At 41.1% G+C, this 17,298-nt stretch overlaps 1 protein-coding gene across 4 annotated transcripts in view; it reads left to right on the forward strand.

Moving 5' to 3' along the window:
* Positions 1–17,298, forward strand: part of SUSD1 (sushi domain containing 1) — a 174,680-nt gene that overhangs the window by 130,624 nt on the left and 26,758 nt on the right. For all 4 annotated transcript variants that reach the window (XM_058302538.2, XM_058302539.2, XM_058302540.2 and 1 more), the window contains one exon: positions 4,439–4,697. In XM_058302538.2, coding sequence (XP_058158521.1) covers positions 4,439–4,697 — 259 coding nt within the window. The remainder of the gene's footprint in view (positions 1–4,438; positions 4,698–17,298) is intronic.

A 17,298-nucleotide genomic window follows, 5' to 3' on the forward strand; every position in this document is an offset into this window, starting at 1 on the left:
AAAGTACTGATACTTGCTACAATGTGGAGAACCTTGAAAACATTTTGGTGAATGAAAAAAACCAGACACAAAAGGCCACATATTGTGTGATTCCATTTAAATGAAATATCTAGAACAGGCAAATCCATAGAGATATAAGAAGATTGGTGGTTGCCAGGAGAAGAGGGGAGAATGGGAAAAAACTGCTTAATGTATATGGGATTTTATTGTGGAGTAACAAATGTTTTGGAACCTGATAGAGGTAGTGGTTGCACAATATTTGAATGTACTAAACCACTGAATTGTTCACTTTAAAATAGTTAATGTCATGTGAATTTCATCTTAATAATATAAAAAGAAAAAAAGAAATGTGAGGTATTGTAAGATTATAAAAAAGTTTGGAGACATTATCTGTCTGTCCGTTTGTAATGAAACAGGTTTTTCCAGCTTTTACATTAATTTAGGTGCAGTAAATATCCAAAGGTCTTTTCAGGGATGGATATTGAATAAGTTGTTATGTTTCTTCATTCCTGATAAGTTACTGGAAGGCGTTGTAATTTTGTTGCTATAAGGAGATCAGATGTTGTGACATCATTGTCTTAAAAAATTTGCAAGAGCAAATGTGATGTTTAAACCAAACAATTGCATAGGGCAAAACAAGAAGCCAGATGACAGTTCACTCCTGTGGCTTTGTGCTGGCCAGTGTATCCAAAACAGGAAGTGGAACTGTGAGTCATTCAAGGGAGGGTGGTGGTGAGAAAGAGGGGAGAAGTCTTTGCAGAGCACTCTTGTTCCAGAGAGCCGCAATGGCCTGGCTAATGTCATCAGGGCTAATTATCAGCAGGGAGTGGGGCACTTTCCTCAGCCTGACTACCTGGTTTGAGCTATGCGCAAAGCTTTGCCTGCGTGGGAGACAGTCAGGAATCGGCTTTGTGTGCTGTTGGGAGCTGGGACTTTGTGCCCATGGAGCTGGGACTTTGGGACCAAGGCTACCTTCCTGAGTGCGGAGATCTTGGGAGAGCGGGTGGGGAAGCAGGTGATGCCGCCTGTTGCCTGGCTTCTTTAATGCTAGTGTCTCCTACAGTTGACAGATTATAGCCATCACCCAGAGTGCTTTATCAGCAATACAAACTCCCAGACTACTGGTGGAGATTTTTTTTCCCTGCTTTACAAATTCCTGTCTTTGTACACTCTCTTCTTTTTTCATTTTTTTCTTTCTTTCTCTTTCTCTTTTTCCTCCCTCCTTACATTCCCTACCTCCCTCCTTTCTTTCTTCTTCTTTTAAAATTTTCTATTGTTAAAACATTGTGCAACAAAATTATTTTCCCATTTTAACCACTTTCAAATATACAATTCAACAGTGTTGATTACTTCCACAATGCTGTGCTACCCTCACCACTGTCTACTACCAAACATTTTCATCACCCCAAAGCCAAACTCAGTACCCACATTAGCATTAACTCCCCATTTGTCTTCCCCACTCCCCCAACCCCTGCCCCTGGTAGCCCGAATCTACTTTCTTTCTATATGAATTTGTATATTCCAGTTCTTTCATATAGGTAAATCATACAATATTTATCCTTTTGTGCCTAGCTTTTTCATTCAACATGACATCTTCAAGGTTCATCCATATGGTACCATATATCAGAATTTCATTCCTTTATATGGCTGAATAATATTCCATTGTGTATATATATATACCATGTCTTGTTTATCCATTTAACCCAAGCAACACTTGCTTTGCTTCCATCTTTTGGTTATTGTTATAATGCTGCTTATGAATGTCAATGTACAAATTTCTGTTTGAATCTCTGCTTTTAATTCTTTGGGTATATTCCCAAAAGTGGAATTGCTGGGTCATGTGGTAGTTCTATGTTTACCTTTCTGAGGAACTGCCTAACTTTCTACAGAGGGCTGCACCATTTTACACTCCCACCAGCAATGTGCCAGGGTTCCTGTTATTCTACATCCTCACAACACTTCTTACTGTCCTTTTTCTTTTCTTCTCTTCTCTTCTCTTTTCATTAATAACCATCTTTTTTAGTTTGCCAAAGGCCTGCTGATGCTAAGTATTAGAAATGTGTTGGCTTTTATAAAGGGGATTTATTTGGGGTAAAAGCTTACAGGTCCCAGGCTGTGTAATATGCAAATCAAGGCATCATCAGGGATCCTTTCTTACCTAAGTCAGCTTCTGTTGATCCTAGCATCCTGCCATGTGGCGAAGATGGCCGCCAATCTCTGCCTTCCCCTCCAGAATCTACAGTCTCCTGGAGTTCTGCTATGGGCAACCAGGCAGTGGGCTTGTCTCCTTAGTTGTGGGTTTCTCTGGGGCCCAGCCCTTTTCCGTGCCTCTGTGTTCTGCTGGTTCCAGACTCCAGGACCTCTCTCAACCTCTTGAGGCTTCTCTGCTTTCCTGCAGTCCTCTCCCTCACATGGCAGGATCAAATATGGTGGCTTCCTTTTCCTGTCTCTCTCTCTGTCATTTCTATCAGACCCAGCAAGAGGGCAGAGACTCAACCTGAGTCGTGCCTTATTGACACAGTCCAACAAAAGGGTCTCCCCTCCACAGGAAGGGATTAGTTAAAAAACATAATGTTATTCTTTTTCAGATTCATAAAAGAACTTCAAACTGTCACCACCATCCTAGTTGGGTCTAAAGTGGTATCTCATCGGAGCATCTTTTTATGTGCTTATTGGTCATTCGTATATCTTCTTTGGAGAAACGTCTATTCAAATCCTTGGTTCATTTTTTAAAATTGGGTTGTTTGTCTTTTTGTGGTTGAATTGTAGGAGTTCTTTATAAATTCAAGATACTACACCCTATCAGATGTACAAATATTTTCTCCTGTTTTGTAGTTTGTCTTTTCACTTATTTGATATTGTCCTTTGATGCACAAATATTTTAAATTTTGATGAATTCTGAAGATTTTGATTCAGTAGATCTGGGACAGTGGCTGGAAATTTGCATATTAAGCAACTCAGGTGACTGTGATCAGTCTAATTGGGGAGGCTGCTGTATGTTCCATGAATGGTGCCTCTAATAGGCATTGAACAGAAACAAATGAGTTCAGGTGCACTAAACACCATCACCTAGCCTGGCAAGATGAGAGGGATTTGGAGACGTGCTCATGGGTAGCACAAAACTGCTGCAACTGTCACTTTTTTACCTGCGGCCTTGATTCGTGGGGCTGTCTTTAAGGTTCAGGAAAGTTTGTTGTAGGCCAGTGTATGCTTAGTAAATACTTGCTTGTGGTGGTGCCTACTCATTGCCCTGCAGGCTTTACTTTGTCACTTTTGTAGAAAACCCTTTGCTGAAAGTGAACTAAAGCTTTGTTAAAATCAGGGTGCCAGGACCACCTACATTGTTGGGTACGTGTGACCTTCCCAAGTCCAACACTGGCTGTTAGCCCAGGCTTCCATCATTATGAATAGGGAGCAGGAAGTGCAAATTTACTGGCAAAATAGAATTACGTGGCCTAATGAGTTTTGGAAAGTACCTTAATCATGTTGGGTGTTGATATATGTTTTTCATCTTTACTGAAATTTCAATTCAACAAACATCAATGGAGAGCCAATCTCAGCCAAAGGATTGTGCAACGATCTGCAAGGATGCAGGGGCGAATCATTCAAGGCACTGTTGTCAAGTTTGATGGAGAAAGCAGATGTTCAAACACTTACTATCCTAGTGGCAAGAGATCAAGTACCAAATGGATAGGAAGAGAAAGGAAAGCATGAGTCATTCTTTGTGCATTTTTGTTGCTACACTTCCTTCCACTGCCAGGTTAACTGTTTGGGGGGACACATGACCAATGACATCTGATGGCTAGCGTGTTTCCATGTCTGCATTTACAGAATAGTTTAACAATGTGCATGAGACCTTTTACCTTTCTGGCTGTTTCGGAATATTGTCAAACTAGATGAACTCGTGGTGACTTTATGCTGTGTGTCTCAGTTATTTCACACGAATGCCAGCATCATAACCACATGAGTTCAGTTTGAGATAGCTCATGTGATTGAGCCCCTTTGCAGCCTTGTTACAGTAACTCTTGTGGGCGGTCTGCCTCCATGTGACCACTAAAGTCTTTCCCCAGTCAGGCTTTATCTGATCATGTGAAAGCCACTGATTAGATCAACTTTATGACACAAGTGCACAGGGTAGCTTATCCCAGTTAAAGAGGATGTATTTGGCACCCACCTGAACCTCGAACGTGGAGAGGTCCATCATGCAGGGTCTTCGGCCTTAACACCTTAGGTGAAGAGTAAAGGGTCCTTTGACTGTAGGAGCTGTCGGACTGCAAATCCCACATGGGCAGGGACTTTTTCTTGTCCAGTGTTTATGTTCCCAGTGCCTAGAAAAATCCTCCTCTCATAGCAGGTGCTCAATAAGTATGAATGAATGAATGAATGAATGAATCTCCCCAGACAAGGGTGTGATGGACACTTTTCCTTTTTCTTCCAGGTCATATCAGGTGTTAGTGCTTCCCCTGGCTCTCCAAAGCACGTTTCCTTGTGATTCTGAAGGGGCTACTTCATTCTTTAGCAACACCACCGATGCTGATGGATATGTGGCTGTAGAACTACTGGCCAAAGATGTTCCAGATGATGCCATGGAGATATCTATTGGGGACAGGCTATATTATGGGAAATATTATAATGCACCCCTGAAAAAAGAAAACGATTACTGCATCCTACTGCGAATCACAAGTGAATGGAATAAGGTATATTTCTTCAAAAGTTTTTGTGAACTCTATATTTTCTTCTTCCCAGGAAATTTAAATGTTTGAACACTTGCTTTTCCCAGTGTTTGAGATGGGCATTGCATGCAATAACAATAAAAATGCATTTCTTACTCTTAGGTTGAATACTTTGCCTTTATAAAGAGTAGACGGGTGAAATCTTTTTGAAGGGTAGTTATCTTGAACTTCCTGTGGGATTGTGTTAGGACTGCCCTGCTTTGGTTATTCCTCATAAACCTCACAGAATGCGCTCATTCCATTGCACTGTGCCTGGGGTGGAGAGGAACACCCAGATCTCTCTGTCAACTTCCCTCTTAGGCTCCTGCCTCCCTGTGTTCTCCTGGAAAGCAGGAGGCAGGGGTAGGTCTAGCCCTTTTTTTACATCCTTCCTGCTATAGCAGAGCCATGCTTCCCTCTCCTCTAATGGTTGACAGGCAATGTTTTTCCAGCAGTGGTCCTTTCGTAAGATATAGAACTAGTATTTATTTAATAATGAGTGAATGTAATGGAGCTGGACAAGCAAACTAGCAAGAGCTGGATCAGTCAGTCTGGGAGGGAAGAGTGTTTGGAAGAATCATTGTGATGGTTGTCTTAGGAGAACCCTAAGTTTGGTGTAAATTCATATGTGTTGGAGATGGACAGTAGAAAAATTATATTAATATTAATACTAAAGTATGATGGATTTGAGGAAAAAGTATGTAGCCATCTTATGTGTAAGGGTCAATCACATATTCAAAACCAAGACACTCTATTAAATTCTGTATAGAACACAAGTCAAACGTTCCATTATCATGCTTGATTTGATGCTTACTTTTAAGAATGTGTCTAAATAGCAAAGAAGTCTGGTAGTGTTTTATGACAATAATGGAGGAATTAAGAAATGGAAAGGAAAGTTAGGCCCAGAATATATTACATGTTCAAAAGGTGTTTATAACTTAAAGAAGGCCTTCTTGCTAGAAAATTACCTGGAGATGGATACAATTACCTGACTTGGCATTTCTTGCCATAGACCCAACACTGGTGGTACAATATGAGTAGTATTTGTAGATTACTCAGAGAGCAGCATCCCAGATGAAGACTTCATGTCATGCACCCCCAGATCATGATTTCATATAACTGAGCAGAACAAATGCTAGTGATAAAGTGATAAAGAAGATGAAGCAGTTTTTAAAAACGTTGTATTTGTACTTCCCCTGTGGGTTTCAAATATATGAGTGTTACAACCACCTTAAAATCAGTAATAATTTATTGTTGAATCCTGTGAATGCTAGGCCTTTTTAATGAAAAAAAAAAAAAATAGGACCCTATACAAATTGTATGTCATACTTGGGGAAAAAGAATAGCCTGGTTGGAAGATTCATAAATGACTGACTTAATGGAAGACTTATCTCCTGTCCCACTTTATGCTCATTCTACCATTATGGCACAGGTCTTTAAGAGATAGTGATTCAGGTGATAAAGTGACAATCTAGCACAATAAGTTTTCCATCTAGAAAACAAAAAGGGCCAGATAAATAATACCATAGATTTCCAGTCCCTTCTTGCTTGCTCATGGTCCTGCCCAGAGGTGTTCTTCCTGTTGACCTAATGACTCTCTCTGCTCCACAGTGAGCTGCTCAACTGCAACTGCCATGAACTGGTTGGGTTTTCACTAGGATAGACTCTTCCAGTGAAGTTCTGGGATATTGGGTTGTAATTTCTTGAGTAGAATTGTCTTTTTTCCTTTGTCCAGTAGAGACTTGATATCTAAAAAGAACACTGCCATTCTTCCAGTTGTTTAGGCTCGGTCCCTCTCCCATATCCTGCCACATAGAGTTTACCTTTGTAGTAACTCACAGTCTTCTCTGAGCAGCTCTCGGTGAGTGCCTGGCTTGGGTCCTCTTTCCCCTTTGCCCGATTGCAATGCCTCTTAAATCGTTGTCTTCTCAAACTCCTCATTCACACAACCCCAAATTTAATCCTCCCAAATCCAGTTCTGATTATTTTGCAACTCTTTCCCTAAAATAAAATCTTCAGGGGTTCTCTGATGCCTATTGAATAAAGTTTGAATTCCTTGATCAACTACTGTTTCCCAGCCATCTCTCTATTAACTTCCAGCGATTTTGTGCTGGAAAAGCCAATGCCTTTCCATTTGCTTCTGTTAATCTCCCTGGCTGGAGTGTCTACCTCTTCATTGAGCCTTCAAAAGAATTGTCATCATTTCTTAAGTTTGATTTATTTCTCTATTAACTATATGGTTTATTGATTTTCTAAATCCTTCCCTACCTATGGATGTCTTTAGCTCTTTAATAAGTGCTTCTGCAGCACTTTTCTTCAATTATAGATGTTATTTCATCATCTTCTGAAATTTATTTTGTGGAATTATTAGGCCAATATTTTTTTTTTCCTATGCAGCTAAGTTTTCTTTTCTTTGGTTTGGATGCTTATAGGATTTAAAATTATCCGTATATGAAAAAAAAAAAAAAAAGGATAGGATCTGTGACTTTTTTCTTTGCCTTTGTCTGAAATGTGGTGAATCCTTTTGATTTACATGCTTGGGTCATTTTTCAGGTGGGGAAAGCTTTCTTCAGTTGTCTTTTATTATTGAGAGGTCTAATCATGATTTTTCTTCAGAAACACCCATAATTTTTAGGTTCTATTTTTAAGTTCTTTGTCTTCTATATCTAGTATCTTCTTGGTTGTTTTCAGTTTGTCCTCCTTTCCTCTACATTTTGGGAATGTTTCTCTTATTTTTTTCACTAATTCCTTCGCTTTTTCAGTGTATAATAAAAATGTCCTTTTTCGCTCTCCCCTTAAGTGTTAGGAATTTCCAATATTCTGTTGTCAACTTTCTTCTTTACTCACTCAACATATTTTCCACTTATTCCTAAGATATTAATGACAGGTTTTACATGGATGACTTTCAAATCTCTAGATTATTTTTCCTCCAGAGTTCTGTCTGGTATATTCAACTATCTGCTGTATAGCTCTACTTGAATTAATTGAAGTCATCTCAAACATATGAGATGTTTGTCCCCAAACGAAGGCTTTTCCCATCTTCCCCCGTTTTATATTTTCTTGTGTATCTGTCCCAGTATATGGCCATCAATATGCTCCCAATTGCTCAAGACAGAATCCTAGGAATAATCCTTATTTCCTTCCTCTTTCTTACCTTCTTGCCCATTTTGTCTAAGCTTGCCACAGGACTGCCAACACAAAGTACCAGAAATGTGTTGGCTTTTATAAAGGGGATTTATTTGGGGGGGATGAGTGGGGAAGCTTACAGTTTTGAGGCCGTGAAATGTCCAAATCAAGACATCAGCAGAGAAACTTCCTCAGAGGTCCTGCCACATGGTGAAGCAAGATGGTTGATGATCTCTGCAAGTCCCTGCCTTCCCCTCCAGAATCTACCATTTCCTGGAGCTCAGCTGTGGGTGTGGGCTTGTCTCTTTCTGGGCTTCCTGTCTCAGTTTCTTGGGGCTTCTCTTCCTTTCTGCAACTGTAGGTCAACCTGGAATCCTCTCTCACATGGCAAGATCAATATAATATGGTGGCTTCCTTTCTCTGTGTGTATTTCTTTTTGTATTTATATCAGTCCTGGCAAAAGAATGGAGACCCAAGCTGGCTCATGCTTCACTGATGCAGTCCAATCAAAAGCCCTAAATTGATGTTATCAACTAATATAATCAAATCCCCTCAACTGCATTTCTTGCAATCAAGGGGCCCCACATCCAGAGGAACAGATTTATGGGATTCATAAAATTCAAATTGTTGTAAGAAAGAAATCTTCTGCAAGAAAATAAGGCTTACCCAACTGTGAAGAAGAAAATAATTTATGCTCAATCTTGCAAGAAGAGACACACAACCAGAAAATGTGACTGGCACCCCGAACAAAGAAAAATGACACAATTTATACCCCTAAGCCTAGCATGCAAGCTCTTCCTCTGTTTCTCCATAGATTGGATACTTCAGAGGTTACAGCCTATCTGAGAAGTCTAAGTTTCCCATGCAAAAGTTTTTGATGAACTGCTTCCCCCATCACATTCCAAACTTTTTAGCTTTTACTTGCTCCTTTTGCCAAATAAGGAATGGAATTTAGTGCTGAATTGGTATTGACTTAGCTCTTTCTTGTGCATCCTTTTTACTGGCAATAGGACTAGCTTAAGCTGGTTTCCTTTGTTCCTACTTAACTGGGGAGAGGAAGACTGACACAGTAGGCTGCCAGGTTACATTAATTAATATTTTCTTCCTTTATGTGAAAACTAAACTAATCTCCATTTCTTATAATTGTCCGTCTTTCTTTTAAACTCTTTTTAGTTTTTCACAATTCTGTTCTTCAAATTTTCTGAGAGTTATCTCACACTCTTCATCATAGGGATCTCCTTCTTTAAGGGGTACAGATTGTTTTACCTGTACTGTATGGTCATTTGTTTGGTTAGGGTGGTTTCAGTGAGTCTTTGAACTAGCCCTCGGACACATGGAATGATACAACATCTGACTGTGGTAAGCACCCCAGGTAAGATTACACCCCAGGTAAGTTAAGATGAACAGTGCAGCCCCTTTCCATTTTCTAAACCAATTTTCAAGCCATCCTGTGAGTGAATTGCTAATGCCAGACTTTTTTGCTAATTCCTCAGATAGGGCTGTTAGGCCTTGTAAAGCTTTAGTAATAGTTCTGTTAGGGCAGTGTTATTGGGGATGAATGTACAGCAACTACCTCCAATCATAACACAGACTCCCCCTTTCTCAGCTAGCATCGTATCTAAGGTCAATCTATTTTCCCATGCTATTCTGCTAGTAGCCTTTAATTGTTCTGCAATTCCCTTAGCTGCATTCCTCGTGTAATTAATGAATCTCTGTTGATTATAATAAATGTAATTAATCTAATCTACATTTTTATTAATGGTGACCCACCAGAACAAGAATGACTCAAACCCAGCTGCTACCTGATTTTCAACCTTAAATTCATTTGGGACTCCTCGGGGAACTCCTATATTATTTAGATAGATCTGCTTATTAAAAGAACTAAGTAGACTTCTCTTCTCTCTCCCTCCCTGGGATGTTATTTTCGCTTTTTTTCAAATGCCAAGGTGAATGGGATAGCCAATTGACCAGAGCACAGGTTCCGCCCCACCTCTCAGGCAGTATTGGTTGGAGAACACCCTTTCCACAGTACCACCACAGGTTTGCTCGAGGTTTGACCAAACTGGAGAAATTGTCAGTACAATCACTACTCACATTCCACACTCATGTACACGAGGCTATAGTTCCAAGGTCCCAGAATCCTTCCCCCTGTCTAGAGAGACAAGCAGAATGATTCTTGGGCCTAGATGGGAGGCATGTATGGCCTTGATGTTTCCGTTTTTGACTGGTGGGAAGAGAGGACAATGTACTACAATTTTCACCAGTAGTAGCATTCAGGAAGAGGAGTATCATGCACTTAAACTCCCTTTCATGCTTTTCTATACTTAGTGGAAAAGGGTACAATAAGGGCTGTGGGTCAGCCTGCTGCACAAGTGTAACAGTTGCTTTTGTTCAGACTCTGGACTGCATATTTGATCCATTCTACCCAGGCATTTGTGTCCCCATATCCTGTCTCTATTTTTATGGTTTGCTTTAAATCTTTTGCCTTAAGTATTCTGATTGCTTTAGGATCATTTTGAATTGGGGAACTGGCTTTTGGTTGGTTTTCCTGTGGTATTTTTGAAGGGTTAGCTGGAGAGGGCATTGCTGATGTTAATATCTACAGGGGGAGGAAGAACTCAGATACAGAACACCCCCGGAGGATTTTTACCTCTAATGGTTGCTCCCATTCCATATACGCTATCAACTACTTGGTCCCTGGTGCTGCTTCCAGTTTCTAATTTGTTTGCCTTTTTTTTTTTCAAAGATTCATTATTACTATTATTTTTATTTATTTCTCTCCCCTTCCTCTCACCCCCCAGTTGTCTTCTCTCTGTGTCCATTCGCTGTGTGTTCTTCTGTGACCACTTCTATCCTTATCAGTGGCACCGGGAATCTGTGTTTCTTTTTGTTGCGTCATCATGTTTTGTCAGCTCTCCATGTGTGCGGCGCCATTCTTGGGCAGGCTGCACTTTATTTCGCGCTGGGTGGCTCTCCTTATGGGGCGCACTCCTTGCGCGTGGGGCTTCCCTACACAGGGGCACCCCTGTATGGCAGGGCACTCCTTGCACGCATCAGCACTGTGCATGGGCCAGGTCCACACGGGTCAAGGACGCCCAGGGTTTGAACCGCGGACCCCCCATGTGTTCGGCGGATGCCCTATCCACTGGGCCAAGTTCACTTCCCTGTTTGCCTTCTTAATAGTTATTACTACTGGATTGCACTGATGACTTTTGCAGTTTGGCTGTATATTACCTTTATAAAAGGTTATTTTACCCTTCAATGGCCTTGAATTTGGTGAGACCCATCCCATATTCACGATCCATCCCTTACACTGGGTAGTCCACCATACATCATCCCAGGAGGGGCAAGGAGGGGATTGACTGTAACCATTTCCCACTGGCTATGGGCATAGGTATTTATTTTCCCCACTTAGCCATTGCTGGTGCTCCAAATCCCCACAGTCTATTACTTGACAGATGTCAAACTGCACAGTCTGGGTCTCCAGACCTTCAGTCATGTAACTAATTTGATGGGACTAGTTGCTTCTTGGGTTTTGAAACATCATGGTGAGTAAGAGTATTTTCACTTAAGGTCTGAATTTTTCCTTTGGTATTCCAGTAGGACTAGGGCCATTGTTGACTAGGACAATACACTGCTTAAACACCCCTCTCCCCAATTATTGTCTTTTCAGTGTGATCTTTCAGGGGTTTGGGGCTGAAATTATTTTCTAAGACTCAGACGAAGTTGTTGGGTACTTATCATCTGGTTCAGGTACTGGTCCTTTAGTGTAGTGAGTCCAGCCTTTTTCTGCCATTCCGACTTCTGTTCTAGTTGTCAGTAAGACTTGATAAGGTCCTTCCCAGGTTGGTTGGAGTTTAGACTCTGCCATGTTGGTGTTGGTGGACTGCAAATTCAAGAGGCGGAGTCTGAGCCAGCAAACCCTGATGTCTGAGGGATGACAAAGTAGAAGACAAGGCCAGTATATTATTTTGAAGAAAGAGATCCTTTGACTCAAAGGAGAGGAGTTCTCCAGGCTTCCCAGGCAGACCAAAAGGCATTTCATAAGGAGAAATTCCCAGTTCCCTCCTAGGGGCAGTTCAGATTTTTAACAGAGCTATAGGTAAACATTTAGCCCATGGTAATTTGGTTTCTAAGACCAACTTAGATGTTTTTATAAGGTTTGGTTCATTCTTTCCACCTTCCCTGCGGATGGCGGGTGCCAGGGTGTATGGAAGTTTCATGTAACACCTAGACCTTGCATAATATTTTGTAACACTCTGGACATAAAGTGAATACCACTGTCTGAATCTACATTTTCTATTAACCCATATTGGGAAATGATTTGTTCAAGGGTAACTTTTGAAGTCCCTGATGCTGTAGCTGAGGCAAGAGGGTATGCTTCTACCCACCCTGTCAGGTGATCCACAATAACCAGAACATACTTTAGTTGTCCTACAGGAGGCATTTCAGTATAATCAACCTGAATGCTTTGGAATGGTCTGAGGCCAGACTCCCTTCCCCCTGGCACTTGCTTTTTTTTTTTAAATTAATTTATTGAAGTACACCACTCATACATAAACATACATAAACAATAAGTGTATAATAATAGTTGTGAACTTAAAAAACAAACTTATATAACATCATACAGGACTCTTATAACTCACCCTACCACCAATAACTTGCATTGTTGTTAAACTTTTTAAACTAATGATTAAAGAGCATTGTCAAAATATTACTATTAACCAAAGTATTTTTCCCCCAACCAACCCTATTATCATTATCTTTATATCATTTATATATGAACATACATAAACAACTAAGTGTATAGTGAAAGTTGTGAACTTACAAAGCAAACCTGCATAACATCATACATCAACCCTCCACCAACACCTTGCATTGTCATGAGACATTTGTTACAAATTATGAAAGAATATTGTCAAAATCTTACTACTACTAATTATAGTCCTTATCTTACATTTGGTGTGTTTTTCCCCCAACCCATCCTATTATTATTTTTTAAATATATATTTTTTATGACAGAAGTTGTAAACTTATAAAACAGTCATGCACATGTGCAGATTCCCAAACAACATCCCTCCATCAACACACCACACTGTGGTGGAACATTTGTACAGATAAGATAATACCATCTGATTGTTACCATGTCCTTAGTGTACATTTGGCTCACATTTTCCATACTGCCTCATTATCAACACAGTACATCTTTCGCATAGATGCGAGAATATTATATTAGTACTAACGACAGTCCATAGGTCACTCCAGCTATATTTTCCCCATGCTTCTCCACACTCCCAACACCATGCAGTAGTGACGTACATTCGCTCTTGCTCACAAAGAATGCTCTTGCATCTGTACCATCAACTACAATTCGCATCCACTTCTTGGTTTACTGTGCTATTCAGTTCCTAGATTATTCTCTAGCATTCTGTCAATTGGCATTTACCTACCTAGACTACCATTTTAGTCACATCCCTATTTATAAAGTAGCTATTACTGACTATGTGTTACTATCCACTCCATACATTTCCATACTTTGACAGTAAAGCTAATTAAAATGTCTACATATGGGAAGTGGCTATGGCTCAATCAGTTGGGCTCCCATCTACCATATGGAGGGCCTGGGTTCACATCCCAGGGCCTCCTTGTGAAGGCAGGCTCACCCGTATGCTTGTGGAGAGCCGCCGTCCCACAAGTGCCATGGAGTGCCAACTCAGCAAGGTGACACAACACAAAGGGAGACAAGTAAAAAAAAACCACAAAAAACACAGAAGAGTGCACAGCAAATGGACACAGAGTAAACAGCAAGTAAGACGCAAGGGAGGGGGGGAGTAAAACAAACAAACTTCTACATACATTAAACATCAGTAGTCCATCTAAATCCTCCTCTTACCTCCTTTTAGAATCTACCACCTACCACCAGGGCTTGAAGATATTTTCTTACAATTTCTTCTAGAAGTTTTATGGTTCTTTTATTTTTAGGTTTTTCATCCATTTTGAGTTAATTTTTGGGTAAGGTGTGAGATAGGAGTCCTCTTTCCTTCTTCCGGCTATGGATATCCAATTCTTTCAGCACCATTTGTTGAGTGGATTGTTCTGCCGAGCTGTGTGAGTTTGACGGGCTTGTCAAAAATCACTTGGCCATACATGTGAGGGTCTGTTTCTGAATCATAAATTTGGTTCCATTCTTCTATGTGTCTGTCTTTATGCCAGTACCATGCTGTTTTTACCACTATAGCTAGGTAATATGATTTCAAGTCTGGAGATGAGGGTTCACTTTCCTTTTTTATGATGTTTCTGGCTGTTCAGGACTCCTTACCCTTCCAAATAAATTTGATGATGGTGCTTTCAAATTTTTTTTAATGCTGGTGGAATTTTTATTGGGATTGCATTGAATCTGCATATCAATTTGAGTAGAACTGACACCTTAATGATATTTAGTCTTCTAATCCATAAGCGTGGAATGTTCTTCTGGTTATTTAGTTCTTTTAGATTTCTTTTAACATCAAGTTGCAGTTTTCCAAATACAAGTGCTTTACACCATTGGTTAAGTTTATTCCTGACTATTTGAGTTTTATGTGTCATGTTTTATTTTTGCCACTCTTTTGACACTTTTACTTACTTTTATTGATATAATCTTCATTTCTAGACTGTCTTCTAGGCCTCTGTCTCCTGTCTTTTCTTTTCAGGCTCTAGCACATCCTTTATTATTTCTTGATAATCTGGTCTCTTGGTTAGAAATTCTTTCAGTTTCTGTTTATCAGTGAATATTCTAAACTCACCTGCATTTTTGAAAGACAGTCTTGCTGGATATAAAATTCTTGACTGGAAGTTTTTCTCTTGTAGTATCTTAAATATATCATACCACTGTGTTCTTGCCTCCATGGTTTCTGGGGAGAAATCGGCACTTAATCTTATTGGGTATCCCTTTTATGTTATGCATTGCTTTTCTCTTGCTGTTCTCAGAATTCTCTCTCTCTCTTTGGCATTTGACATTCTGATGAGTATGTGTCTCGGAGTTGGTCTATTTGGATTATTTTGGATGGGAGAGCGTTGTATTTCTTGGACATGCATATCTATGTCCTTCAATAGGGTTGGGAAATTTTCTACCATTATTTCTTCAGTATTCCTTCTGCCCCTTTTCCCTTTTCTTCTCCTTCTGGGACACCCATGACATGTATATTTGCATGTCTTACGCTGTCATTTAGTTCCCTGAGACATTGTTCAATTTTTTCCATTCTTTTCTTCATCTGTTCCTTTGTATGTTCACTTTCAGAGGCCACTTCTTCAAGCTCACCTATCCTTTTGTCTACCTCCTCAAATCTGCTATTATGTGATTCCAATGTTTTTTAAATTTCATTTATTCCACCTTTCATTTCCATAAGATCTGCTATTTTTCTATGTATGCTTTCAAATTCTTCTTTGTGCTTATCCAATGTCTTCTTAATATCCTTATTCTCTTTAGCCATCTCATTGAATTTATTAAGGAGATTTGTTTGAACATCTCTGATTAGTTGTCTCAATTCCTTTATGTCATCTGGAGGCTTATCTTGTTCCTTTAACTGGGCCATAGCTTCCTGTTTCTTGGTGTGGACTGTAATTTTTTGTTGGTGTCTTGGCATCTGGCTTACTAGAGTATTTATTTTGGGTGCAGTTTTTCTCTTTAGTTTAGGGCTTTCTGCCCTTTCTCCCTTGCTGGCTGTGCAGTAGGAACCAAGCATTTAGTTGGTGCTGTAAGCTGTGGCGCTCAAGCTTCCTCATTGCACCAGGGTCCAATGAAGCATCTTCCAACTTTCTCCCTTGCCAGGGGTGGGGACACTTACAGCTGTGTGGAATAATCCAAGTCATGCAGGCCTAGACTGTAGTTGCCCAGAGAGAATGAGGAAGCGTTAGGCTCCTTTCTCCCCTGCCTGGGGCAGGGATGAAGCTGCAGGTGTGGGCAGCAGTCTATGCAGTGTGAGTCTAAGATGACTGTAGTTGCCCCGGTAGACTTCTGATTTTCAGTCTGTGCCAGCCAAAGTTATCTCTAGTTACCCAGTTCGGCTGATGCAGGGCCTGCCAGCCTCCTCCCTGCATGGTTGAAGCCTAGGCTAGGGCTTCCTACCATCATTGTGATTTTTGGTCCTGGCTTCACCTCAGGCTGGGGGCAGAGTCAAAATGGTGGCCACTGGCCTCTTTCTGACTTGGGCTGATTCACACCCCAGCTATTCCCAGGGTTATATCTTAGCCAGCCGAGTCTACCAATCAATAGCTGAAATTGGCAGCCAATCGTTTCCTCCTCCCCTGTTTTTGGGAAATGGAACTTCCAATTCCAGCCACAGAACAGCTCCTGGGACTGTTTGTGCCGCCAGAGTAGGATAATCACCACCTCCACAGCTTGGCCGGTAATTTCCCGGAGAGGCTGGCGTAGGTCCCTGTAGCTTCCTTCCTGCTGGAGGTGGGGCTGGGGCTTAGGCTAGAGCTGCAGTCTGACCTGGATGAAAAGAAGCCAGTTCCCACCAGCACTGTGATTTTCAGTCCTCCCTGCTTCCCACTCCTGCCAGGCGCGGAGTTAAGATGGCAGCTCCCAGCCTCTTTCTGACCTGGACAGGCTCAAACTTTAGCTGTTCTCAGGATTATGCTTTAGCCTGGTGAAGTTACTCATCAGTAGCTGAAGTTGGTGCCCACCTGTCGCTTCGTCCCCCCATTTTGAGTAAGTGGAGCTTTCTATTCCAGCTGCGGAACAGTTCCCGAGGCGGCTTGTGCCTCCAGTGGAGGATGGGCACTGGCCTCCAGGGTATTGAGCGCTCTACTTACGAGTCTTCTCTGTAGATGGGCAGTCTCCTCCTTCCACTCCTTTAAGAATGTGTCAGGATGCTCTTCTGGTCTCCTGGAGCCCCCAAACTGGTGCTTCAGCTAGCTCTAGAGAGCTGTGGGTGTTCGCTAACTGCCTGTAATAGGAACTGACCCTAGGAGCGCCTTACTCCGCCGCCATCTTGCTGGTTCTCAATCTGGCACTTGCATTTTCAAAACTTTCTTATTAACTCTCTGACAGATTATGCAACCATTCACTTATTTGTTTGGCTATAGTATAAAAGCCCGAAATGCTTGAGAACCAGGTCACACATTGGCCTGTACTCCCCAATGACTCCCTTGGTACAAAACCGTTAGTACTTCCATCATTATTTGCTTATTCAACATTTGCTGGCTGCCTGGGAGGAGCCACTTCCCTTGGCTATCTAAGGTTGCCCCAATTGTTCTAGTTCTTTACTTCCTTTTCAGAGAATACAGGGATTCCAGTTTCTTTGGGGATAGAGGGTATCAGGACCATTAGTTCCAGAGGGGAACAGAGGGGAGCTTCTTTGGCCTTTTTATCGGCCAATCTGTTGCCTTCTACTTCAAAAGTGTGACATTTCTGATGCCCATTTATATGTACCACAGTATTTCCCTTGGTAAAAGCAGACTGGCTAACACTTGTTTT

The sequence above is a fragment of the Dasypus novemcinctus genome, chromosome 8 (assembly GCF_030445035.2).
Source record: "Dasypus novemcinctus isolate mDasNov1 chromosome 8, mDasNov1.1.hap2, whole genome shotgun sequence".
Taxonomy (NCBI): domain Eukaryota; kingdom Metazoa; phylum Chordata; class Mammalia; order Cingulata; family Dasypodidae; genus Dasypus; species Dasypus novemcinctus.